Source organism: Cyanistes caeruleus, chromosome 13 (genome assembly GCF_971803275.1).
Source record: "Cyanistes caeruleus chromosome 13, bCyaCae1.hap1.1, whole genome shotgun sequence".
In the NCBI taxonomy this organism is placed as follows: domain Eukaryota; kingdom Metazoa; phylum Chordata; class Aves; order Passeriformes; family Paridae; genus Cyanistes; species Cyanistes caeruleus.
The window spans coordinates 135,549-160,441 of NC_141713.1; the positions used below are offsets into that span (position 1 = coordinate 135,549).

Below are 24,893 nucleotides of genomic sequence, written 5' to 3' on the forward strand. Positions count from 1 at the left end.
CGTTCTCATTATCCACACAGGCATTTTCAGTTCAAAGATAAAAAAGAACAAGAAATTAATAAGTAACATAGGCCAGATTTTTCCCAGCAATTGATGTACTCTTCCTGGCAACATGCTGAATCAAAGACAAAACTGATACTCTGGCATTGAAATACTTACTACTCCCCACCTCCTTACAATTTCCTCTCTGCTCACTTGCAATCACTGCCATCAACCTGTAAAAATTCCCTTAGCTGCTCTTGCTGATGAGGATACTACTGCATTTGCCATGTTTGCCAGAAAGATTTGTCATTTGTCCTGGAGAGCTTTCAGCCGAGTACCAAGCCCACAGTCAACAGGAACATAATTATCAAATACACAGCAGTCTTTTTCAAGTTAATAGCCTTGATCACATAGCATTAGCAATTAAATAGACCTAAATACTTGGAAGCTACAGCATCACTGAAGTTATCATGCCCCAAGACCAACTTGATTTCATGTAAATAAGGGTTATTACAAAGCACTCCACAGTACTCACAGCCAAGAACTGCTAGTGGCATCTATTTGTTTTGGTTGTTTTGGGCTGCTCTTCTTATATTACACACAGTATTCCTTCAGAAAGCACCTTCCAAAAAGAAAAATCCTGATCTCTGAACAAACGGTTGTTTCTTTCCTCCTGGCCTGCCTTTCATTACTATTTCCAGTGAGTCATAAAAGAAATATCCAGTGAGGCAAAGATGGTGGTACTTCACCACTATCCTTTCTGTATTTCTCTCCACCCACTTCTCAGAAAAATACAGTTCTGAATGTGCATTCCAAGCCACTTCCAGTCCAGACAGCCACTCCCTGCCAACTGCATGAGGTCATACAAAACAGTACAGGATTTGTAAATTAGTATCTCCAGTTCAAAAAGGAGCTGATAAAAGCCCAAATAAAGTGGTAAGAACTGAGTACAAGTTACTCCAACTTCCAACTAGTGATAATAAAATATTATTTATGAATACTCCTGGATTACAATCTATCACGGCACTTGCATTATATCTGAGAAGAAAACAAAAAAAAAAAAAAACCACCACAAAACAACACATATGAAAAACTAATCCAAACAACCAACCCAAAACCAGTACCTGACCAAATCTGCAAGTAGAAACACCAATGAAGGATATTACAGTAAAATACCCTGACTTCTGGATAAGGACCGCAAAAATCAGGTCTCAGGCTACTTCTATTCGAGATAAATACACCCCCTACCCTACCCTTCTGTGAGCATGAGCTGCCAACAGAACACAGTATATTCTTACAGTTTTATCTGCACTGCCACAGCTATTTTATTAGACTACTGTGATTTGGAGACAGGAAAAAAAAAAAAAAGAAAGAAAAGCAATCCAAAGAAACAAACAAAACAAACAAAAAAGAATGTGAAAAAGAAAACTTCAAGTATTAAATAATACTTATTAATAAGCAAATTTTCTTCAAGAATGAGGCATCTGGTCCACAAATAGTAGAGGAATCAGTCATTCACAGTCTTCATTTTAACTCCAAATTTCATTTCAGTCCTTCACAATCCTGAACAACTTAGTTACACTCCGTTTCCCTTTCTCCAACTAGCAAGAACTAATTCCTGTTTCACAAGACTGTTGCACATTATTAACTGAAATAAAAAACTACTAAATAACAATAGAACAGTGACAGTGAAAAAAACCCAACCAAACAACATACTGGAATATCATTAAGTACAAATTATTCCTCTGACAATGCTTCTGATGTATGCTCATTAGCAGACGGATCTGCAAATTGCTGTAAATTGAGTACAGAAGTACCCAAAGTTACTGCATGTGGGCTGTCACATCAAGCAGTTCAGAAATTCAAACTTTTCTAAACTTTTTATTTCAGTATGAAATTATGTGCTAGCCAATTTTCATTTTACTTTCTTCTAATATTTAAAAAAACCCCACTTTGCTTCTATATTCCCTATCTGTTGCTCAGTTAAAGGGATAGCAAGCCTCTGACAATGCTGATGCAATGCAAATCAGTGTGTTGTTAATCACATTACTTTAGGTGTCTTTATGTCATAGAAAAAAAAAATAAGAAGTACAGTGTTTGAATGCAATATTATACTGTAATAATATAATGTGATTATGGGGAAGAGGAGAGGAGTCAGCAAGTATTGTTCTTCATCTGCCTCCCACCCTGCCTTGGCTATCATCAACTTTATGATGTTTTATATTTATTTATGTTCACCTTTTCAGCTTCTGTGCGTGACACAGAGTACACCAGCTACCTTCCTCTGCTCTTAGGTCCTCCTCTTCCTGTTAGAGATGTAACTTCCAATCTGACATTCTCTCACTGTGAAGAAAGACTATTAGCCCTCTCACAGCTCAGAGGGTCTGTAATCAATAGCACAAGCAAAATGCCACAGTATCTAATTCAGATGCTACGCTCAAGTTACATTACTGGCAAAGTCAAATATAGGAAATCTCATATCGAGGGCATTCATTTCAAACACACTGATCTCTTACAGCTCTTACTTGTTTCTGCTAAATAAACTCCTTACCAACAAAGCAGCCAAGAGCCCTCTTCTAGACTGTATTAGTGGTAATAAAAGTCAAAGGGCAATTTAAAAAATAACTTCTCAGGAAGGAAAAAAATCCTGGAAGCAGACAGTGAACTCAAGCCTTTGCTCTCCTTCATATATCTTAATTATTAAACTCAGAAGTCTGCTCCTCTCCTGGTCATTTAATCTTTAACTCTTATGTTAAGTGATTCGGCCTTAACTATAGGAATAAGGAACTCCCACTCACATATACATGAATAGTTTGTATGCCACTAAGCAAATGTGGGTTACAGGTTGGATAACGGTTGAGGTTCTCCAAGCAGACCTTCCACTTGAAAAATAAGTGCTCCAACTGCCAAGGTGGATACAAGGAAGGCTGCACACTACTACTTGCATTTTGAGCAACACAGGTGTTGCTTCATAATTTACAGAACATACTGGCAACCCCTAGGCATTATTTGAAACATCTCAAGGCTCACCCAGAGACAAGTGTGAAAACTGCTGTTTTTCTGACAAGGTGTGTGGCAAAAATCAAATGCCCAGCTGCTCAATCTCATCCACATCAAGACACTCAGAAGCAGAGTGAAGATCACTAAGAACTTCAGAGTCAAAGCTGATTTATTTAGAGTAAATTTACAATTAAGCAAGAGCTTGATGAAAATATTAAAGCCATTACTGTGGAACATATCTTTGCCTGAGGTTTGTTTTCTGTTTTTTTGGGGTTTTTTTTTTCAGATCTGGGCATGGAATTCAAGAGAGAATCAGCACCTCCTCAAGCATTTACTCAAAGGTTGATGACAGGAAGAGTCCACAAGTGAAGGATCTGGGGCTCCTTCAAGCTTGGACAGTTACTACAGTAAGACTCATCTCTGCCTGTTTGCCCAGACTTTGGACTCAAAGGGAGTTATTTTGAAACATGGTCAGATCTTACTACTTCAAACTTCATTCAAGTCCACATGGAAGGAAAATTATTACCTTCTAGTAACTAAGCACTCTCTGTGAACTTACAGTAGTGATAATTCTCATAAAGCGCTTAAAGGACTACAGCATAAACTGAGTGCTCCCCACCCCTTCAAAAATATACTACATGTTCTTGGTAAAATTAAAGTCCTGGAATTAAATTCTTTATATTCTGCCAGCAGTGAACTTGTACCAACTCAATACTTCCTCCCCAGTAAAGTCACTACAGCTGAACGTGTCTGCCTTGCTAAGAAAGAATTGCACAGATTTATACAAAATTCACCATGCAGCCAAGAAAAATTTTCTGGCTCATAACCCGTATCATCTTTTGAAGAACAAAGGGAGACTCAAGTGTTCAATAAGCCATGACAAAACACACTCTCGGCTATGTCGAATGTGTTTATGTATGTCACATTCCTACTCTTCACATAGGGCATATAGGATCTAATCTCTGCAAAATATTTTTTAAAATAGCAACAATAGGACTTCATGCATCCATTTTCGATACCGGTCCTTTTTCCTTCACAGTATCTACTGTGTTCTGATCACACTTTCAATTAATTGTCTGAATGAACATATACAGTATGTTTATATGCTTATTAAACGTGGAGATTACACACAGTCTGGAAGACAAAATTAAGATAAAAGTTATTTCAATATTTTGAACAAAAATCAGGAAAAATCTACTTCAGCAGGATCAAGTGAAGGGTAACACACTTGGGAAAACACAACAGACCATATAAACACCATATAAACACAACACAAGAAACAGATTTCAGCAGCACAAGGTGACAACTCAGCAAAACTCTACTATACCATAACATGATGAAAAAGCAGATAGCATGCAATAATGTATGATACTATCAAATCTATTGGGGTATACAAAATAATCGGTGCACTCTTTTTAAGTATGCCCACTAACACCCTGTTGAAAAAGTTTTCTCTCTTTTGGCAGTGGACTTCCAGAAAGACACTGAGCACCTGAAGAGAAGTCCGAGCAACCCAGGATAAAGTACTACAGATCTATTAAATAGATGGATGCATGGAAAAATATGCAAGAATTGAGTTCTCAGTGTGCAAGGGATATACACTGCAACAATTTAAATTTGTAAAATGTTTCAGTTAAAAGGAAGGGAATAACTGTTTTTCATGTGCGCTGCTAAGCCAGGAGGCAATACTGCACCAGACATATACAAGTTACACAACAGGGAGTGATTTTTCTTGGGTTTAGAATTAAGAGTTAGACATGGTTAAGGGATAAAGAGCTTTTTATCTCAGTATCTAATAAGAATTTTTATGGTGCAATAATTCACTAAGATGGAATATACCGAATGTACACACACAGTAGATCGCATATACAGTTTTATAGAATTTGTTAATTAGTATATTTAACGTTGATGCTCCAGTGAAGCTTAAATGAACAGTGTGACATTTTCTTATCTTAAAGTATTTTTCCCCAGATGGGCTTAATTTTAATTTACAGGATATGTTATAGAGGAGGTCTTGGATTTTCAATATAGCGTAAGGTTTTTTGGCCTCCCAGCTGCGAGGCCTTTAGGATATTTGGTCTTCTGGCTTAATAGAATACCAGGACTCTGCTAAGATACTAGACTTGAAGGATTTCAAGTATGCATGGTAAGGGTATTGAGGATATATAAGAGGTATATAAAAAGAAAAGGTAAAAAATCATCATGGCATCAGGAGAATCCATCCAGTGCTAGGAACAAGGGAGCAATACAGAGCTCCTTGCTATTAAGTCTTTGAGAACATCAGATACGCATATAAGAAGTCAGTTGGTTTTTTCAGGGAGGGAGTTTCTTTGGTATTTTTAATTGCTTACTTTTTCTAGTGAAACCATATAGCCACTGAGAAACTGAGACAAGAGGTAAGATGCATCCAAATTATTTCCCGTACCAAAGGTCATGTCTTTTTTTAAAGCACCAGCAGCTGAAAAATCAATTATTCTCACCTCTTTGCTTCCTCCAGATGACAAAGGTATTCATAGGCTACATTCTGGCGTCGCCTTTCATCCATTTCCTCTGCTGTTAACCTCTCATTATCCAAGACAGCTGAAAATAAACAAAACATGGCCCTCAGATGGTTGAAGATCAAATGTAATGGAACAGGCACATTAAAAAAATCAGATCCAACCTCTCCCACAGAAATTCATCACAGTTTTTTTTATTCAGAAAACTAAGGATTTGATGATTTGTTCTTTGCTAGCAACAGAAGACGCCCCATTTCCTTATCCTTTTCACATAAATCTGCCAGTTTCCTTCTTCCTGATTTCTTAATTTGAGTGCATCCCTCATACAATTTCTTAGAAACAATCCTTTATTTTCTTATTTTCTTCTAGCTTTCCCTTTGTCTTCTTCAAAAGCACATCAGTGAGCACTTGTCCCCTCACCTATCCTCTGATTTTGATAGCAAAAGATTAAGGAAGGACACAAATACATATTCACATTATATAATCCCTTCTGTATCTTTATAGTCCACCTTTAAAACAAGGTAGAAATGATAATACACACTCCCTATATGGGAGTTCATATAGGGCTTCCCTACATGGAGCGAAATCATTCGGATTTACAACCTGCATGCCATCTTCGGACCAAGCTGAAGACCTACATAGGGGTAATATGCTAAATCTTCCAGATTCTGTGTTTTCAAAGCCTCAGTGAAAAAGTCTCCTCTTCCCATACTTACAGCTTTTTGACATCTCATGTCAAAAAAGGAAGAAAAACCCACAGCTTTTCTAGGTTTTATGGACCAATTTGACAAATAGAAAATGTCTCATACTGTTATTAGGCAAAGGTTAACTTGTATCTAAAACACCATCAACAACCATCTACTGTGCACCTGTGATACCCCAGCAGGAACACTGCGTCCAGGTCTGGCATCCTCAGCACAAAAAACTGTTAGAGCAAGTCCAGAGATGGGCAACAAAGATGGAACACCTCTCTCACCAAAAAAGCAGGCTGAGACAGCTGGGGTTGTTCAGCCTGCAGAAGAGAAAGCTCCAAGGATACTTCATTGTGGTCTTTCAGTACTTAAAAGGGAGCTTATAACAAGAAGAGGGAGATACCGATGGGACAAGGGGAAACAGATTTAAACTAGAAGTGGAGAGATTCAGACCAGTTGATAGGGAGAAATTCTTTAACCAAGAAGATAGTGAGGCATTGGAACGGGTTGCCCAGAGAAGCTGTGGCGGCCCCATGCCTGGAAGTGTTAAACGCCAGGTCGCACCGACTGCCGCTTATACCATCGCCCCTTCACAGCACCACCTTTTTCTTCGCCGTTGATCATTCTGACGCGGTATCGTAGCACAGGCGAGCCCGCGCGTCGAACACCAAGACCCAAAGCCTCCCTCTCCACAGCAAGTCTATGACAAGGCAGTGAAGGTGTCTGGTGGGAGCGGCGTTTCGCCCGGCATATCGGGTGCGGTCGCCAAAATCGGCGGGAAGGCGGAAGGCAGGGCCGCCCCCGCCCCGCCCGCGGCGGACATCTTGGGCGAGGCGCGGGACCCGCCCGCGGTAGACGACGGCGGTACAGCCGTAGGACGTCTCGTCGCTGCCCATCCACTGTCTTCTCCCAGCACTCATCTCCCGCACTCAGGAGGACCGTCGAGCTTCGACGAACTGCCGCGCAGCACGGCGCCCGCCTCGCGGCTCACCGCGGCCCGAGAGGAGAGCCGGCGAGGCGCACTGCGCCCCCGGGCCAGTCCCGGAGCCCGGACCCCGCGGCTCCCCCCATGCTTGCGGCGGCCCAGCCTCCCCTCCCATCGCTGGACCCTGTAAGGCACGGGCAGCTGGTGCTGGGAGTCGCTTGGCGGCCACGCGGATTCCCGAACCCCCAGGGCCCCAGTACTCACAGCCATAGTGGGGCCGGGACGCGGCCAGCCCGTCCACGTCCTCCGCCGCCATGGCGCTGCGCTGGGTCGGCGTTGGCGGGAGCTGGGCGCGGCTGTTCCTCTTCCTGCTGCACCGGGTGTGGCGGGGGAGGAGTCGCCCCTCCGCGCTCTCTCTCCCCGCCCCGGCTGCGCCCCGGACGCCCCCGCAACCTTCGGCCGCCGCTGGAGAGAAATGAGGAGTTGCGCAGCCCCACTCTGGCCGGACCCAGGCCCCAGTCTAGCTCGGCCCGTCCCGTAGACCTGAAGGAGCCGTTTTGGCCGCCCTGTCTCTCCCCGGCGTCCCTCCCCCTCACAGGGCCAGCGCCCTGGCCCTGAATCTTCCCGTTAGCCTCATTCGTAACACACCCAGCTAAGCTCTGATGTAAACTCTGCCAGCATATTGTGCGGAACACAGCCCAGCTCAACGTGGTCATGACCCACACCTTACCCTCCCAGCCCAGCCATGCTAGCCCCACTGTGTGCAGTGCAACCTCATCAGCTCAGCCTCCGCAGCCCGGCTGCCTCCCACGTGCTGCTTTGCCTTGGCCCTCTTGTCCTGCCAAGTTCCTCAGCTGCATTGCCCTTCACAGTAGCAAAGCCTGGCCTTGCTGGATGCAGCCATGTCCTTCCATCTGAACAGCTCTGCTGACCAAACCGCGGTAACTCAACTGTCAGCCTGAAGTTAAAGCAGGGTGCCCCAAAACAATAGCAACATCCAGCAGTGCTGCCACAGGAGAATCATGTCCTGAAAGCTTCCTTCCCCTCAGTACTACTGTTGGCTTTGCCTATTTCTTGTTCAAGGGTCAGAGCACGACAATGCCAGCCACCACGTGTCCATTTCAATTAGTCCCATGAATTTCACTGCCAGGACATAAATTTACTACCTAAGCACAAATTAAGTAATTTGGAAGACCAATAGCCCCTGTTAGGAAAAGCATCACCAGCAGGTAAGGGAGTAAATCATTCTCATCCTCCCAGCAGTGGATTCAGTTTCAGCTTCCCCAATACAAGGAAGACATGGACATAATGGAACAAGTACAATGAAATTGATTAAGGGCTTGGAGCATCTGACGCATGAGGAGAGCATGAGAGAACATGCCAAGAAGCAGTGGGCAATGGACTGAAAAACAAAAGTCTCACTTCAACAAAATAAGAAATATTTGTATTCTGAAGGTGATTAACACTAGATCAAGTTATCTGGAGAAGTTGTGGAGTCTCTGCCCTTGGAGATAGTTCAAGCCTAATTAGGCATGGTCCTTGACAAACCCGCTTGAATTCGCCTGGCATTGAGGAAACAAGGTTGGACTAGAGACTTACAGAGATCACTTCCAAATTCAGTGAATTTGAAGCCCATCAGAAAGTATGTTTATTTGCAACATGCACTAGGACAAGAAGACACAGTCTTAAGCTGTGCCAGGACAGGTATAGGTTGGACATTAGGAAGAATTTCTTCACAGGAGGACTGATTAGATATTGGAATGGGTTGCCCAGGAGCGTGGTGGAGACATCATCCCTGCAAGTGTTTGGATGTCGCACCCAGTGCTTTGGTCTAGTTGACAAGGTTGGTGCTCAGTCATTGGTTGGACTCAACAGTCTTAGAGAACCTAACTGATTAAAGGAAGACATAATTGAATGATTACAGAAATAACTACATTGGGGAATGCCAAACATAAATTACAAAACAAAAGGTCTTATAATGCAGTTAAGATTCTAATTGTTAATATTTGCATTACTTCACATGTGGCCACTTGGAAGTTACACAATGAGAAGACGTTTAGAATAATGTTTATATGAAGACTGTGGAGTCCAGAACTCATTTTGTTCCACCTAAAAATCTCATAACATTTTTTGCACAGTGCCATAACCCTCCATCAAAAACATCTCATTCTGAAAAGAAAAATAAAACACAATTATTGCTTATCATCAAAGAACCTGTTTGAACCTCTTCAAGGTTGTATTCAAGGGTATCTATAACAGCTTCCCTGATTTAAGATTTCTGGTGTTTGTTATTGACTCTGCAAAATGTTTTTGTTAGGAGTCATGTATCTATGTGTCTAATTTATTGTCTTTCCTGTTTCTTGTCTTTCTTTTCCCTTAATGTTGAATGAGCACTAGTCAGATGGTCTTGCAAATATTACAGAGATACCTATTTTTCTCTCGTTTCAAAATTTGAGCAATTGATTCTGGAAAAAAAAATTCTTTTAAGTTTTTTGCCTTAATGACTAATCACAAGGCTTCCTAGAGAAAATGAACACCAAAATCCTTTAAACAAACTACTATTATTTGTTCTTTTGCATGGGTTTCCAGACCAACTGTATACTGTGATATTTATGTCAAGGATGCATAACAAATGTCTAGCCAAACTCTCAGTCTTTATTATGACACTAGAAATTTTGTCCATAGAAAGAGGATAGTTTTATTATACTCATACATGATAAACAATAATGTCAGGGCTCCCGAGTTGTGAATAAAGCTCTATAGCTATAGATACTCTATAGCTATAGACAGTACATGCCCATATTCTCAGACCTTATTGTGGCAAGCTGAACCAAATACACATTACATGACCCTTAACACTAAACACTAATTTCTTCTAAATGAAAAAGTAAAAATGCACATAGAGAAAAACACGGTGAAAAACAGGGGGGGGGGAAATGAAAAAGAGGCTGCTAAAATCCACTTTATTAAATAACATTATAGTTTTCAAGATAGACAGTTTTTAAAAGACTACCCGTATTATGAAAGGAAGTGAAGGAAAGCAATATATAATAAATGAAGAAAGGTAAAAATGGGATTGATAAAACACTGACAGATAACACGAGAAACCGATAAAGAAACCTACTGAGGCATACCGAACCCAAGTCTACCTAGAAACCTGCGCATTTGCGGTTGTCCTGGATGGGACCTCCCGAACGGACTCTTGCCATCACAGCCACCCACGTTCCTGCACCGTCCTCCTCCTGCCGCGAGCCAAGGCCAACGCGCCTCTCGAGCGGTCGGGACGTGAGCGGGGGCCACTCCCGCGGCCTCTTCCGGAGTGCTCGCCTTCGCGCGGCCCGGGCCGCCGGCCGTGCCCCTCCTCCTCGCCCGTCTCCTCTGCGCCCCCCGCGTTCCTCCGTGCGGACCCCGCGTTCCTCCCGGCGGGCTCCGCGTTCCTCCCGGCGGGCCCCGCGTTCCTCCCGGCAGCCCGCGCGGCCTCGCGCGGCAGGATGATCCACGAGCTGCTGCTGGCGCTGAGCGGGTACCCGGGGGCGGCCTTCACCTGGAGCAAGCGGGGCGGCCTCCAGGTGCGGCAGGACCCCGAACAAAGCCCACCCCACCCCGGTCCCCGCCCCGTCTGGTCCCCGCCTCCGCCCTGTGCGGTCCGTCCGTCCATCCGTCGTCACCTCTGTTTCCCCTTCTAGGTGTCTCAGGAGCTGCCGTTTCTGCACCCCAGCGAGACCAGCGTCCTGAATCGGCTTTGCCGCCTGGGCACCGACTACATTCGCTTCGCCGAATTCGTGGAGCAGTACACAGGACACGTACAGCAGCAGGTGGGGCAGCCGGCCCGTGCTATTTCCCGGGAATAGCGCGGCAGATAGCAGTAAGACCAAGCTGCCCAGGACACAGGAGTGGCCCGTGGCCCACACACGCACTCGCGCTAGCACCGAGCAGACCGCCAGAAAGCTCTCTGCGATGCACGTAAGGGAGGGCAGAGAGCAGTGAAAGATGCATCGAATATAAAATCTTATTCTTGGGGAAGTCTTGTAATAATTTCTGACTACAGCAGACTGCCCAGGGTTTGTGAGCTCAGCAGGATGCTCATGACTATCTCCTCCTGACTTGCAAAGAGCCTTGATATCCAAGAGGCATGCTTAAGTGAAAAGAAGCACTGGTACCAGTGGCTCCCAGCACTTGTATAGGTCCACGAAAGAGCTCAGTGTAAATCTGCTCAAGTGATTCTCATTATGACAATGTTGTATTTGTTTTTCTGGTCACTTTATGGTGAGCTAAGGTGCATTTTGGCATGTTCAGAGCACTGACTACTGCTGTGACACTGCACGGATATTACATTACTATTCAGGCTTGCACTAGGATGCTGATGCAGATTTTATTGTTTGGTTTCAGGATCACCATCTGTCTCAGCAAAACCAGAGTGGATTGCATGGCATTTATTTGAGAGCCTTCTGCACAGGTCTTGATTCAGTGCTGCAACCTTATCGACAGGCACTACTTGACCTAGAACAAGAGGTAAAGGAGAGAGATACAGAACAAGAGGCTGTAGTGCTGCTTACAGATTGTGGAAATTTGTCATTTCTACAATAAACATGCTAGTAAATAGCTTCTAAGATGAAACAAGGTATTTTCCTTTCCATGTTAGGGATGCTTTCCAAATTATTCCTGTGAGATGCCATTGTAAATTACTTTTCATCCTGATAAGTATTGTCCCCTCTTCCTTCAGTTCAGCAAGGGCTCCATCTTTGTCAGAGCCCAGTGCTGTCTCAGGCTACTGGGGCTTCTGTTTTCAGTTTTAGAGGTTTTGATTAATCTGTGCTAGACAAGTAGTTGTCATATCTTGGGTAATGTCATCATCCAGTGGTTGTGATAATTAATCTTTATTAATTGCTTTATCTTTGTAGTTTCTGGCTGACCCACATCTTTCCATCTCACATGTTAATTACTCCTTGGACCAGGTATGTCATGTTATTAAAGAGGTAGTGTTCTTTGCTTGCTCTTATTCATCGATTAGTCTAATAAGAAAGGGGGCGGGATAAGCAAGGCTTACTTCATCATGTCATGCCATTTCTGTCTAATGCCTCTACATCTGTAGTCCCTTCATCATGCTCAGAGGATCACCTGCACTTCAACACAAGGCGAAGGTCCTCCACCTTGACCCTCACACATTCCTCACTGACTGTGTTTAGCCTGAACTACTGCTGGATCATAGTAACTTTGTGCATTTTGGTCCAGTGGAGGGAAGACATACTTCCTAGAGATTTGCATGTCATGTTTCTAATTTGTGGGGAAAGACAGAAAATGGTTTCATTAAATGATTGTGCTGTCCACAGTTACTCAGGTATAGTTTCTTTCTCTCTTCCTTACATAACAACTTAAATCAATATTTCACTTCTTGTTCTGCAGTTTCAGTTACTCTTTCCCTCTGTGATGGTCATGGTGGAACAGATCAAAACTCAGAAGGTATAGTAAAAATGCAGATAGTTTCTCTTAACAGGTTTCCCTCTTTAACTGATACAGTCATTTCTGCCTCCATCCCAGACTTCTAATACTAGAAAATAATGTAGTTTCAGTAATGGATGACCTATTCCAAGTTCTACTGTAAGTATTGAGAGACTATTTTACAAATTCATTTACACTGTATTTGACTTTCTCCCTTAGCCCATCATCTTTGGTGTCTTGAATTTTATAGGACAGGATGCTGGTGGTTGGAATTTTTTATTTTCTGAGTCTGTTCTCTCAGACTGTTGCCTGAGATAAAAAAGGCAGAGGGTAATGTTTTCAGAATGCAGAGACACTTATATTTTTTTAAGGGAAAGTACTGAGAGAAGCTTGAGTGTAGAGCCACACATAGACAGCTTTTTTCATTACTACACGGAGCCTGTTACACCTTCCTTCCTGTAAGTCCTGTTCAGTTTGTGAAGGCATTTTTTTCTTAGCTGAAAGTGTAATGTTTAAATGCATAAAAAGGTCAGTACAGATTCAAATAACAGATGTAGTCTAACCTTTTCTTTCTGTAGATTCATGGATGCCAGATATTGGAGACAGTCCACAAACATAGCTGTGGGGGGTTGCCTCCTGTTCGCAGTGCTCTTGAAAAGTATGTAGATACAGTAAAACTATTACTTCTTTCTTCTGGAGTTAGTGACAAAGTGTTTCTTACTTGTTGAAACAGTACATGCAAAACAGCCTTGCATGGTAAAAAGGGAGTAACATGCAAGGGAAAACGGTCACCCTCCCCATTATTTATCTAAAGCAGGCTTGTGGTGGGAATTAAGGGTTTCTCCATACTTTGGGTTAAGGGCTCATAAAACTTCAGACCAAATTTTTTTTTTTTTTTAAGTCTACGTGAATTGTTTTGCATATGGTAGACCTGTTACTGATCTTTGATCCTTCAAAATCATGAATGTGACTGTGTGAGTGTTGTGATGCTTGTATGTCATTGTGGAGAAAGTAAAACTACTTAAAATGTCATTTGAGTAGAAACAGCACCCATTGCAGATTTATACCTCTGGCATACTATACTCTCTTCCATGGAGAAGCCACATGTCCAGAGGAGACGTTTGCTTAGTTTCGCACCTTCTGGTTTTGTCCACCTTCCTCTGTTTACAAAAAAAAAAAAAAAAAAAAAAAAAAGGTATAAAATACCACATTAGTCATACTGCCTGGCTGACCAACTGGACCTTCTGGAATGACATCCAATGAGATTTTGATTATTGTGTGCAAAGGCCTGACTGACTGTTTCTCTTGACCTCAGGATTCTGGCTGTGTGCCACGGAGTCATGTATAAACAGCTCTCTGCCTGGATGCTGCATGGATTGCTACTAGACCAACATGAAGAGTTCTTTATCAAACAGGGCCCCTCTTCTGGAAATGTCCCTAGCCAACCTGAAGAAGATGACGATGACTTAGGAATTGGGGGACTTACAGGAAAACAGCTACGAGAACTGCAGGACCTGGTAAGATCTACGAGTCGTAACTTGGCATCTTTTGTCTCTAGGGAACTAAAGAAGTGTATTGTATTCTGCTTCAGTGTGAGCTATACTAGACTATACATACAGTGAAACCTACTAAGATAGTTAATTGAAGTAATACTGTAATAGGTTGCTGCTAGGCATAAGGGACAGAGACCTATTGTTTGGCACAGTTGGATAACCCCAGGGCAAAAAGCCCTATGGATGAAATCTGTGTATATGCTGATGTCAAGTAATGGGAACTTCTGCATGCCCGCTGTTCTTAACTGACTGTTTTCTCATTTCTTATGGTCAACAGTGTGATCTGTTTAACATAGACATTGCTGGTAGTGTGAGCAATTGCAAGGAACAGGGTGTGGGGAATTTGGCTGTTGACTTGATTTGCACACTTTCTTTGGGCAGCTGGGTCAGGTGCCTTTCTTGCACAACCATTAGTTGTGCGAATGTTGCCTAACAGGTTAATGCAACTGACATTACTGATACAAAATGTGTTATGTGAGAGTCAAGGGACTGCTAAGCAAGGAAGCAACCTGCCAGCACACTGGTGAAATGTGGTAGCTCTTCCTGTAGATGCTATACCATTAGAGTTCCCTTTTGCAAAGCAGTTTTCTCAGTGGAGTAGTCTTCCATGCTGAATATTTGAATAGTGCCTGACTAGAGAACAGTGTGGAACAGCTTCAACTCTAAACTCACCCTCTAGTTTGTGGAAAGAAAACATTCCATAGGCACCTACAGAGTTAGTGTGGTGCATGCAGCTTGGCTGTGACCACACAGAAACTCTGTGTTGCATACTAATTAAGTGCCCTGTGCCATCAGTCTCTACTGAAAACAGACTACACCCAGAGAAAAACAGGGGAAAACTTTTAAAAGGCAGTTAGTGGAAAAATTTGTTATTTCGCTATATTGGATAAAGAAAGTGAATATTGTTGAGTCTTCTGGGTCCATGGTGGAAACTGTAGACTAAGCAACTTCTTTCTTCAGTATTGACTTAACAGTGTTGGCAATTCTTCAGTCAAAGAGTAAAATAAGAACTCTTGAGTTTTAGTGGGATAGACCAATAAAATACTTGGATACTGCCTCATCTAAAAGTATTGCTAGAATCTTAAAATAATTGCCAACCTGTTAATATCAGTATTATACCAATTTGTACTCAACTCTTCTATTGAAATGAAGAATTTTGTAGATGGCATTCTCAAAACTTTGTTTGGGCAATTTTTTCTGGATTACGGACCACTGAAACTAATTCTCCAGCAAGAAGAAAGCCAGATGGAATTATCAATATTAAATTTGTGAAGGAAAATCTTGCCTCCATACTTGGGAGCTCCTTATTAAAATTCAGAAAAAAAATTAGTAACTCACTGTATTGTTCTAAAAAAGCTTTCACAGGTACTGAGAAAATTGTCTTATCTTTGCTAGCAAGCCCTTGGATCTTTATTCTATTTTCTCACTAGTGGAGGTGTTTATATTTGGCCTGTATCGCAAGTGTGAAAACATAGGAATGAGTGTAGGGGAGGATTATTTTTGGTAATGCTAGTTAACAGTGTTATGGCAGCCAAGAATTGATGTAATGCATTTGCAATAAAAATCCTTTTGCTTATGTAGCATAGTCCTTTAATACAGCTTATTTATCACTGTTCAACAAAGGCTTTGCTTCTTTTTCTCCTTCTGCTCCACTCTGATCTCTAGGGAGATCTGCTAGCATACCAGAAGCATAAGAAAGTTTACTGGCTTACTTAAATGATACAAATCAGTTCTGCTACCTTTCTGCTTACTTCCAATGTTCTTAGATGTCCCCTCACACACACACACACACCTTTATACACCTTTTCTGACTGGTTTTCTGACACTGTTTTGCACTTGATTTCTTTTCTCTGGTGTCTCTGGCAGCGCTTGATTGAGGAGGAGAACATGTTAGCTCCATCTCTAAAGCAGTTTTCTTTGAGAATAGAAATGCTGCCTTCATACATTCCTGTACGGGTTGCCGAGAAAATCCTCTTTGTGGGAGAATCTGTCCAGATGTTTGAGAATCAGAATGTTAACCTGACCAGAAAAGGTAAGGAATATCTTTCCTCACAGCCTTTGCTCAGTTATGAGTGACTGACATATAGTTTCCAAAATGCTACATTAATGAATTCCTCAACAGTCAGTGACTACTGGCTGTTATTCTTCAGACTATATGGATAGTTGTGCCAGGACAGAGCAGTAGTCCCAGTGTTCTGCTTCTGACTGGTTCCAAGGGAGAGGTGTAAGAACAGGATGTGTAAGTAACACTTTTCAAACATAGTCTCCAAGTTTCCAGCAGCAAGTCACCATGTGATTTGCTCTGGATAAAGCGATTGCAAAGGCCTTGTTTTCTTTTCAGTTTGCATCCCTCTCCCTAAAGGCTTCAGACAGACACAAAGTCACACACATCTTGCTCTAAGTGTGTATCTTGCAGAATGGTGTCATGGGATTAACTTGCATCCACAAACACGATATATTAACTTGCAAGATGGTCCCAAAGTTGTTGTGAAAGACAAATTATATGGAGCCTTAAAGACAGCAAGGGAGAGAAAATTCTAGATGATGGTTCACTTTGACAGCTTGGAAAGTTTACATTGCGGGAGGTTTGGGAAATATATTCCTATACCAATGGGAGAGGTATATGGCTGTGGTGGCTATACTTTGAGCATGTCTATGCAAAAGTACTTAAATTACTTGAGCGACATTATAGAGAACAAAGGACCAATTCAGTTGGACTGTTTTCTTGCAGTAGCAGAAGCAAGGGGAAAAGAAATTGGTCTTCTAGCTCAGTTGAAAGAAACGAAGCCCCCAAGTTCAAGCAGTAGGAAAAAATTGAAAGGGGCAGTGGTATGTGGAGACCCAAACCAACTGGTTAATGTGGCAGAAAAGTTTGTGGGTTCTAAGATCTAGCTCTGTCCTAGAAAAAGGGCTTTAAGCAGCAACCGTTTATGTAGAAAATATTGGTGGGGAATTTACTGATACCACAGCACTGCCCTGGCAAGTGTCTATATCGCAACTGTACTTGCAGTAGAAATCTTATAGCTTGATAGTTGTACTTTGAAGACTCCTCTTCGTGCTCCTTGCCAGACCTGAGATAGTGCTGCCTGGACAGCCTTTCTGTTCCATTGTGTTGGAAGAGGTCTGCACGTCTCCAAATGGCATCCCTTTTTACTCTCTGAAACTCTTCTCATTGCTGCACAGGCTCCATCCTAAAAAACCAGGAGGACACTTTTGCAGCAGAGCTACATCGACTCAAGCAGCAGCCACTTTTTAGTTTGGTGGACTTTGAATCAGTGGTTGACTGGATACGGAGCACTGTTGCTGAGGTGAGCATCCTATGAGGGGTAACTACTATGCAGGCTGAGGAGCTCTTAAGTTTTGTGAAGGACTTGGAAGAAGGGGGCTCATCAGTGCCAGTGATTGAACAAATGTGAACAGTGCATCTGTTCTAACTGGTCTCAGAGCTTCATGTAAACCCAACTTCTAATGACAAAAGGACATTAACGAATACTACCGTCTTCTATAAGGGAAAGAAGGGGAATTTTTGTATATTTTTTTTATTTCACTTGAAGTGACTTCAGAAGTTCTCATTTGCTTTCAGTATAGTAGATAGCATCTCACTGAGCACATGCTTTGGCAGTTTTTCATCTTTTTTTTTTTTACTTGGGGCAGGGAGGAAAACTTAAGAAAATGGGGAGGTTAGAGAACAAAATTGGGGTAGAACTGATTTCGTAGGAGTTTGCACTTTTTTTTTTGCTCCCAGGTCTTTAGATTTCTTAGGCAGAGTTTTTTGCCAGTACATATCAAGAATTTTAGCCGGTAGCATGGACTGCTACACAGGACTGTCACTGTGCACTGTGTTCTCTTGTACTTTATATAGCATTTTGTACAGATGCTCTTTTTGTATGTATCACAAATGTTTTAAGACAGCAGCTACTCTTCTCTCTGAATGGGTGAGATAATTCTGAGTGGAGGTTGCTGTTGTTTCATTTGATTTTTGTTTCTTCACTAGCATCTTTGGAAACTGATGGTGGAGGAATCAGATCTACTAGGACAACTGAAGGTAATGCAATTGCTAGTTCATTTTTGCTAAGGCAGCTCTTTCTTCCCTTTCTTCTCTTCTTTCTTTCTATAAAATACTTTATTGCCTTACTCTCTGGGCTTACTTCACTAAGGTAAATCTGTTTTCATTTTCCAATCTCAAGAATGAGCATACACTGATAGAACTTGTTCAGAGACAGAGTTAGAGGGGTATGTGTATGTGGTTTTGTAGTTTGCCTCTGGAAGCAAAGGCAGTGTAGACTTTTTGGTCAGTGAATGAGATTCAGAGCTTTCCAGCTGTTTAGAAACAGCAGTTGTCCAGGTAATAAAAATGTTCAGATAATAAAAACGGACACTTAAAATTTCTGCTCAGTTTTTGGTATGTTAGGTACAAAAAATTTTATCTCCACAGATTATAAAAGACTTTTACCTTTTGGGAAGAGGTGAGCTGTTTCAGGCCTTCATTGACACTGCACAGCACATGTTAAAGACACCACCTACAGCTGTAACTGAACATGGTGAGTGTTGCTTATTTGCTTACTAAACTGTCCTCATTGTGGTACAGCAGGGAAGTGGTAAGCCATGTCCAGTACAGAAGAGTTCTATCTTAACTCTCTACATTATGTCATTAGTTTTGAAACTACAGCACTTGTGAAAGAGAATGTCTCACAGAGTGAGTGAAAACAATCTGAGAAACCTTCTGATGGTAGGTACTTAAAAGTGGAATTAAAAGAGTGTCAATAATGGATCATTGTTGTCTTTTAGGACCAAGAGTAAGTAATTAATGGGTGCAAAATTAGTACTAGCTGCATCATCTTGTGCTGATATGGGTTCTCTTGTTGTCAGATGTCAACATTGCATTTCAGCAGTCTGCTCATAAGGTGCTGTTAGATGATGACAACCTTCTTCCTCTTCTTCACTTAACCATTGAGTATCATGGAAAGGAACATAAAGGTATCTACTTGCAATTTTAGAAGTAAATTAAGAGGGGAGTTGATGACCCTGTTTTCAAATCGATTACTTACCCCTCTCTCAAGTTAAATACTAATTTTGTTAACTTTACTGCCCTATGTGATGGCCTAGACTACTTTGGTTCTTCTTAATTCTCCCTTTTCTTTCTTGCCATGGTTGCACTGACTGAGAAGATAAAGTAATTCAGCACCTTACTTGTTTTTAGATACTTCTCAGACTCGTGAAGGGCCTTCCCGGGAATTATCCCCACGTGAAGCCCCCACATCTGGATGGGCAGCTCTGGGACTTTCTTATAAAGTTCAATGGCCACTGCACATTCTTTTTACTCCTGCTGTTCTCGAGAAGTAAGTACTAGGTATGGTCATTCTATATTCATCTGTATGTTCCCTGATATGAGGTATTCAACTAATGTGTTGGGGTGTTTTTCCTCTCTATGGAGAGAAAGGTAGAGCTATTTCTCCCTGAACATTAAAATCCCTCATTCCACTTACTCATATTGAAAGTACTTGTAATGACAGTAAGACCTGCAAGATGCTGGCAGGTATGCACTGATTTACAAACAGCACTGCTTTAACAAGCAGTGTTTTCATTGACAGCTCCCCTCCTTACACTGAAACTAACTTCGTATTTTTTACATCAGTAATCAATACAAGGAGAAATCTTACTCTGCAAAGAGGTGCCATGGGGCACCTGGGCCATGACCTCATTTGTCCTAACTATTGGCTGTCACCTCCTGTTTCTTTTTCCAGTCCTGCATAGTTACATTCTCCAGTAGCTGCAGCAGAGAAAGATTTTAGTCTTAACCAACTTTGTATTTTTTGATTGTAGGTACAATGTTGTGTTCAAATACCTGCTGAGTGTGCGACGAGTCCAGGCTGAGCTACAGCACTGCTGGGCTCTCCAGATGCAACGCAAACACCTGAAATCTAACAGAACAGATGCCATCAAGTGGCGTCTGAGGGATCACATGGCTTTCCTTGTGGACAATCTTCAGTATTATCTGCAGGTCAGTATTACAGAGAAAGATAAACTGTATCAGTTAATCAGAAACTGGCAGAAATGCACTGAAGACCCATCTCAGCTTTCTGATTCCTTGTACCTTAAGGAAATCAGGATTTCCTTCGCAAGTCTAGAGCTACCTACAAGTTCCCAGACTCCTGCTACAATTACAAAGCTTTTGGACTTGAGTATCAGTGAAACGGAGAAGTTCTGTAGTAGTTCTCTAATGCTACTAAATGTCTGTGAGAAACCAGCCATGTCTGAAGGATCATCATTACTATACCATCCTGGTTCCTTCTCTGGCCTCTTTAAGTAAACTCTGAGTTAAGTTTTAGGCTTTTTTGTTTGCTTTGTTTTTTAAAGAATTGAGAAGAGGTTGGATTTCTAAATTCTCCACAGTGATCTGGCTGAGCTTTTGTACTGCAGCCTTTGCCCTAAGATTCGAAATAGTATCTCTCCAAATAAAATTCAGAAATTACTACAATCAAATACCTTTGTTTACATGCTAGCTCTATACCTTTTCATAGTTAAAGAAAATTATAATTTCCCTTTCTACATAGATATTACTTAGGCATCAAAAATTGTTGCATACTGCACATTATGTAATATAAGTCCCCATTCATCAGCCAGAGAGAAGAGGATCCTCAGCCTCTAACATAAGAGTAGCAATAAGGAAAGTTTCTTATTCAAAACTTTTGGCTGGTCTGAATAATTCCCAAATCCTCCAATCACTAATGACATTTCTTCTCATATTCATCAGGTAGATGTACTGGAGTCTCAGTTCTCACAGCTTCTGCAGCAGATAAATGCCACAAGAGATTTTGAGAGTATACGATTGGCTCATGATCATTTCCTAAGTAATTTGTTGGCTCAATCTTTTATCCTCCTAAAACCCGTAAGTAGATCTTGTTTTCACCTTTTTCTACTAAGTCTCCAAGTGCTCTAAAAAACACACGTTTTTGAAAAGATACGACAAATCACATCTTTTAAAACAGATCAGTGATAATCTCCTGCAGACTACAATTCTAGGAGTAAGGCAGCTATAAATTATAACTGATAATTGAATTAAGAGCATCTAATTTACAGCTGGTGAGTGTGAATGCTGCATTCCTGGCAAATCTAAGTCAAGCTTATTTCAGTGTTCAGTTAACCTTAATAACTTGTATTTTATTGCTGTCTTTTTATCACAGGCTATTTTATTAAAGTACTAATGAGCATAGTGCTGGGAACTGTATTCCTGAGTGATTCATATTGATATGCTTTAGACTAGGGAAAATTCCCTCTTCTCCTTAAGAGAAAAAAAAATAGTTGAGATATTCCCAAGTGGACTTAGGGTCTTTCTAATTTTGTTAATTAAAAAAAACCAACTAAACAAAACATAAGTACTTTTATAAACAGCATCGCAAAAACATTTGCCAAGGTTAGTTTCAGTGAAACACAGTGTCTCTGTGCTCATTTATTTTGTAGAGTAAGGGTGTCAGAATAGTAATTATCCAGTCAGATCAACTGATACAAAAGAAATTCCAAGTTTAGTGAACAGTGAAACCAAAGCCTTGATGAACCATAGCTCTTATTGGTCTTTATCCTGCTTTCTTAATCCCAAAGCTGCAGTGATGACCTGCTGGTTGGATAGAGAAGCCAGTGTGTAACTCCTGTGCCTCTCTGGATGGTTCAGAAATGTCTGCTAAAGATTGTGGGAGGGGTAGAGGGGAGATACAGCATAACATTTAAATCCTTTTTCCTTAGAAAACATTTTAAAAAATGCTACATCAGTATCTTTGTTCCTGACTAAAAATACAGTATCAGCAACATCTTTGTTATGAATGCTACAATTTTTCAGGTACCTGCTTTCTCTCTTGTGTTTGAACTCTGTTTCAACTACTAATTTGTTCTTTTTATCCCATGTAGGTTTTCCATTGTTTAAATGAAATTCTGGATCTTTGTCATAGTTTTTGTTCTCTGGTCAGTCAGAATCTGGGCCCATTAGATGAACGGGGAGCTGCACAACTCAGTATTTTGGTGAAGGTGAATCTGTGTTTCTGTAGATCTGTTCTCCTCCCATGCAAACCTAAGCAGGTTTTAAACCTATTTGCCTAAGCAATTATCTTGGCTGTAACAGCTATAGAACAAGAGTGCAAGCCAAGACTTTCTATGTAAGTGCTTGTAATTCTTTTAACTAATGAACTCTTTATGAGTTGGAAATTCTTTGTGCACAGAAATAGAAAGGAGGCAGAGGCTGGTACCTCTACCCCTCCTTTTGGATAACTAACACCTAGGAATTCTTGTGGCTCACAGCTTACCTTATCCTGGACCACAAGCATCACATCTCTTGCAGTGATTCTTTTCTTCAGGCTCTTAAAGGACTGGGTTGTCAGAAACAGAGATGAGATGCTTGCTTTCCTTCTCTTCTGAGAAGGCCCAGAACTGACATCTTCAAATTTATAGGGATTCAGTCGTCAGTCATCGCTTCTCTTCAAGATTCTCTCTAGTGTTCGCAATCATCAGATAAACTCTGACTTAGCTCAACTGCTGCTACGCTTGGATTATAACAAATACTACACCCAGGCTGGAGGAACCTTGGGCAGGTAGGAATATCATGAGGGTTGCGTGTAGCATATCTTGAGGTACTTGAAGTATAAAGCCATTTTTTATTGATTGCTTCTAATTATTTTGGCTTACACCAAACATTATTATATGTTGATAAATAATATGACATAAAAGTAACAAATCAGCATACAGTAATTTTTGGGCTTCATATGCTTTCTCCCCATTGAGTTTCTTTTGGCAGAAAGTTGAACAAGCTGCTAGTTCATACTGGCAAACAACTGCTGCTGTGGGTTGGTAAAGAGAGTTACTTTCAACATGTAGTTAATATTGTACCATTCTCTTCCAGTTTTGGTGTTTAAGCGCTGAAGACCTTTCCTTCAGGCTGTAACTAGTGATGTGTCAAGCACTGGTGCTCTTGGACAGTTGGAGAGTTTACACTCACATGAATTTTTCTTTGTAGCTGGCTTTTGCCTGGTGAACTACTGTTTCAGAGGGAATGGGCAGGAATTGCCACTTAAGTGAGGCTGCCTAGTGATTACAGAAGGCTATTCCATTTCTTCTGAACTCATTAAAAATACGCTTTCTGCAGCCCTGCATATATTGATAAGTGTTTCCGGGGACAGGCAATCTGAACCTCTTCAGAAAGTGAAAAAAACAGAATTATGATGTCTGGACTCTTCAGCTGGATTATGTTCCACTTCAAGTTCAAGTATGGAGGAAGTAATCTTGTTTATGACTATGAAAGAAGTTTTGGCTGTATTCAGAAGTTCCACTTGTGTAGTAAGCTGATAAACAGTACACAATGTCTGCTAATCAAATACCACCAGGAAAATGAAACTGCGGTAGCAATTTTCTATTGAGGTGAAGGGGGAGAGAAGAAGAAATAGATTTTTTAAATCTCTTTTCATTCAATGCACTACTCTAGTATATGTGTATAGGTCATGGAGACACTATTGAAATCACATGCTTTCTCTATACAATTTAATACAGTTTATGTACTAAAATTACACTTGCCAAGACAGGAGCTTTGCCCTAGTTGAGTAAAAAGCAGCCTCTGCGGGCAGAAAAATGGTAAGGAGATGCTTACCTGGGATGTTCACCTGTGCTGTTCTCATTCCAGACTATTTAGAATGCTACTAGTGAGTATGCTACTGAAGCCAAATAAAAATATCTTGTCATGCAATTATATGGAGTATTGTCAATGTCTGCACCCTGCTGCAAAGGGAGGAGCATGGCATGGCCTTGTCTGTTACTGAAGAGTGGTATCTGGCAGGGACTTCTTGCCCATTACTAAGATTTCCTAGCCTTGCTGTAACAAACAGACCATCTTGATGCAAGTCCATTTGAATGACTGGCAATAGAGACATGCCAGTCCGTCACTGGGGTGTTGTATCAGGTTTCCCAATTTGAATAAAAATGCTGCCAGGAAACCAGCCTCCTGCTGAAAGGGTTGGTATTTGCACACAGCTCACACTGAAATTACATGTCCTTGGGGGGAAAAAATCATCTCTGCTCACTCAGAAAGACACAGTAACAACAGCCAGCAAGTACAAGACTGGGCACCTTCCACACATTTCAGCTGTTTATGGTAGGACTGTGCCTGATGCAAAGTTTAAAAGCCCTTGACCATGGAAAAAGCTAGAAAGTGTTGAAGTTTGGATGTGAGATTTACAGACCAACACAGTGAAATGCCTGAGCCATGAAATGATAGAGGAAAAAATACACATTGAGAAAAATTTCACACTTTTAAAGCAAGGGACTAAAGACTGTATGAGGATGGAGGAAGGCCTTCAGCCTAGAGCACTTTTTGAGTGAAGAGCTTTTGCCTTTATGCTATCTGAATACTAAGATGTGAATGCAGAAGCTCAGAAGCAGATGATTTATCCCATTACCATTTAAAGATAGACAGCACTTAACACACTCTTTGTACCTCAGTCTCCCAGCAGTTTAGTTGTCCAAGGCTGTGTCTATCTCTAGTTAGGTACAGCTTGTCTCCACTAACACAGGTTAATAGCTATATAGTTATGATAGAGAAAAAAAAGAGGTAGCCAAAACAAAATTACACTTGTCCAAGAAATTCAAAACACTGACTTCAGCAGCACCTTAATGAAATTAATTGAAATAACAGCAAACCGGAGGAATACACAACATGGTATTCTTCCAACAAACAGAAATACCACTGCCCTGAACTTCTGCCAATGGAAAACACCCCTTCCTCTGTAACTGACTTTGTGTTGAGCTCACGCTTTACTCACAGCCAAAT

At 41.4% G+C, this 24,893-nt stretch overlaps 3 protein-coding genes across 10 annotated transcripts in view; 1 reads left to right on the forward strand and 2 right to left on the reverse strand.

Annotated features, from left to right (window-relative positions):
* Positions 1–7,556, reverse strand: part of IQGAP1 (IQ motif containing GTPase activating protein 1) — a 54,253-nt gene extending 46,697 nt beyond the window's left edge. Inside the window, exons 1-2 of one of the 3 annotated variants that reach the window (XM_086848617.1) lie at positions 7,362–7,556; positions 5,463–5,562 (exon numbers count right to left, since the gene is read on the reverse strand). In XM_086848617.1, coding sequence (XP_086704743.1) covers positions 5,463–5,562; positions 7,362–7,413 — 152 coding nt within the window. In that variant the 5' untranslated portion in view covers positions 7,414–7,556. Of the gene's footprint in view, positions 1–517; positions 778–5,462; positions 5,563–6,774; positions 7,002–7,361 lie in introns of those variants that run through there. The other 2 variants (XM_023933701.2, XM_023933702.2) reach the window with 2 other exon arrangements.
* Positions 7,557–8,049: 493 nt separating this feature from the next.
* Positions 8,050–23,813, forward strand: TUBGCP4 (tubulin gamma complex component 4). 2 transcript variants are annotated; one of them, XM_086848670.1, is made up of 18 exons: positions 8,050–10,666; positions 10,784–10,912; positions 11,487–11,609; positions 11,999–12,052; positions 12,501–12,557; positions 13,115–13,194; positions 13,852–14,053; positions 15,956–16,121; positions 17,273–17,397; positions 18,084–18,134; positions 18,525–18,630; positions 18,959–19,066; positions 19,290–19,428; positions 19,913–20,090; positions 20,844–20,978; positions 21,992–22,108; positions 22,529–22,668; positions 22,977–23,813. In XM_086848670.1, exons 1-18 carry the CDS (start codon positions 10,589–10,591, stop codon positions 22,987–22,989), a joined length of 2,001 nt encoding a protein of 666 aa, XP_086704796.1. In that variant the 5' UTR covers positions 8,050–10,588; the 3' UTR covers positions 22,990–23,813. The 2 variants fall into 2 exon arrangements, with proteins under 2 accessions (XP_086704796.1, XP_086704797.1); XM_086848671.1 differs by lacking the exon at positions 22,977–23,813 and having other exon boundaries at positions 22,529–22,672.
* TP53BP1 (tumor protein p53 binding protein 1) overlaps positions 11,451–24,893 on the reverse strand; it is a 47,066-nt gene continuing 33,623 nt past the window's right edge. For 3 of the 5 annotated variants that reach the window (XR_015275674.1, XM_086848610.1, XM_086848611.1), the window contains one exon: positions 13,569–13,696. Coding sequence is in view for 2 of the 5 variants with exons in the window: in XM_086848610.1 (XP_086704736.1) it covers positions 13,662–13,696 (35 nt within the window). In the remaining 3 variants the exon portion in view is untranslated. Of the gene's footprint in view, positions 11,598–13,568; positions 13,697–24,893 lie in introns of those variants that run through there. The other 2 variants (XR_015275671.1, XR_015275670.1) reach the window with 1 other exon arrangement.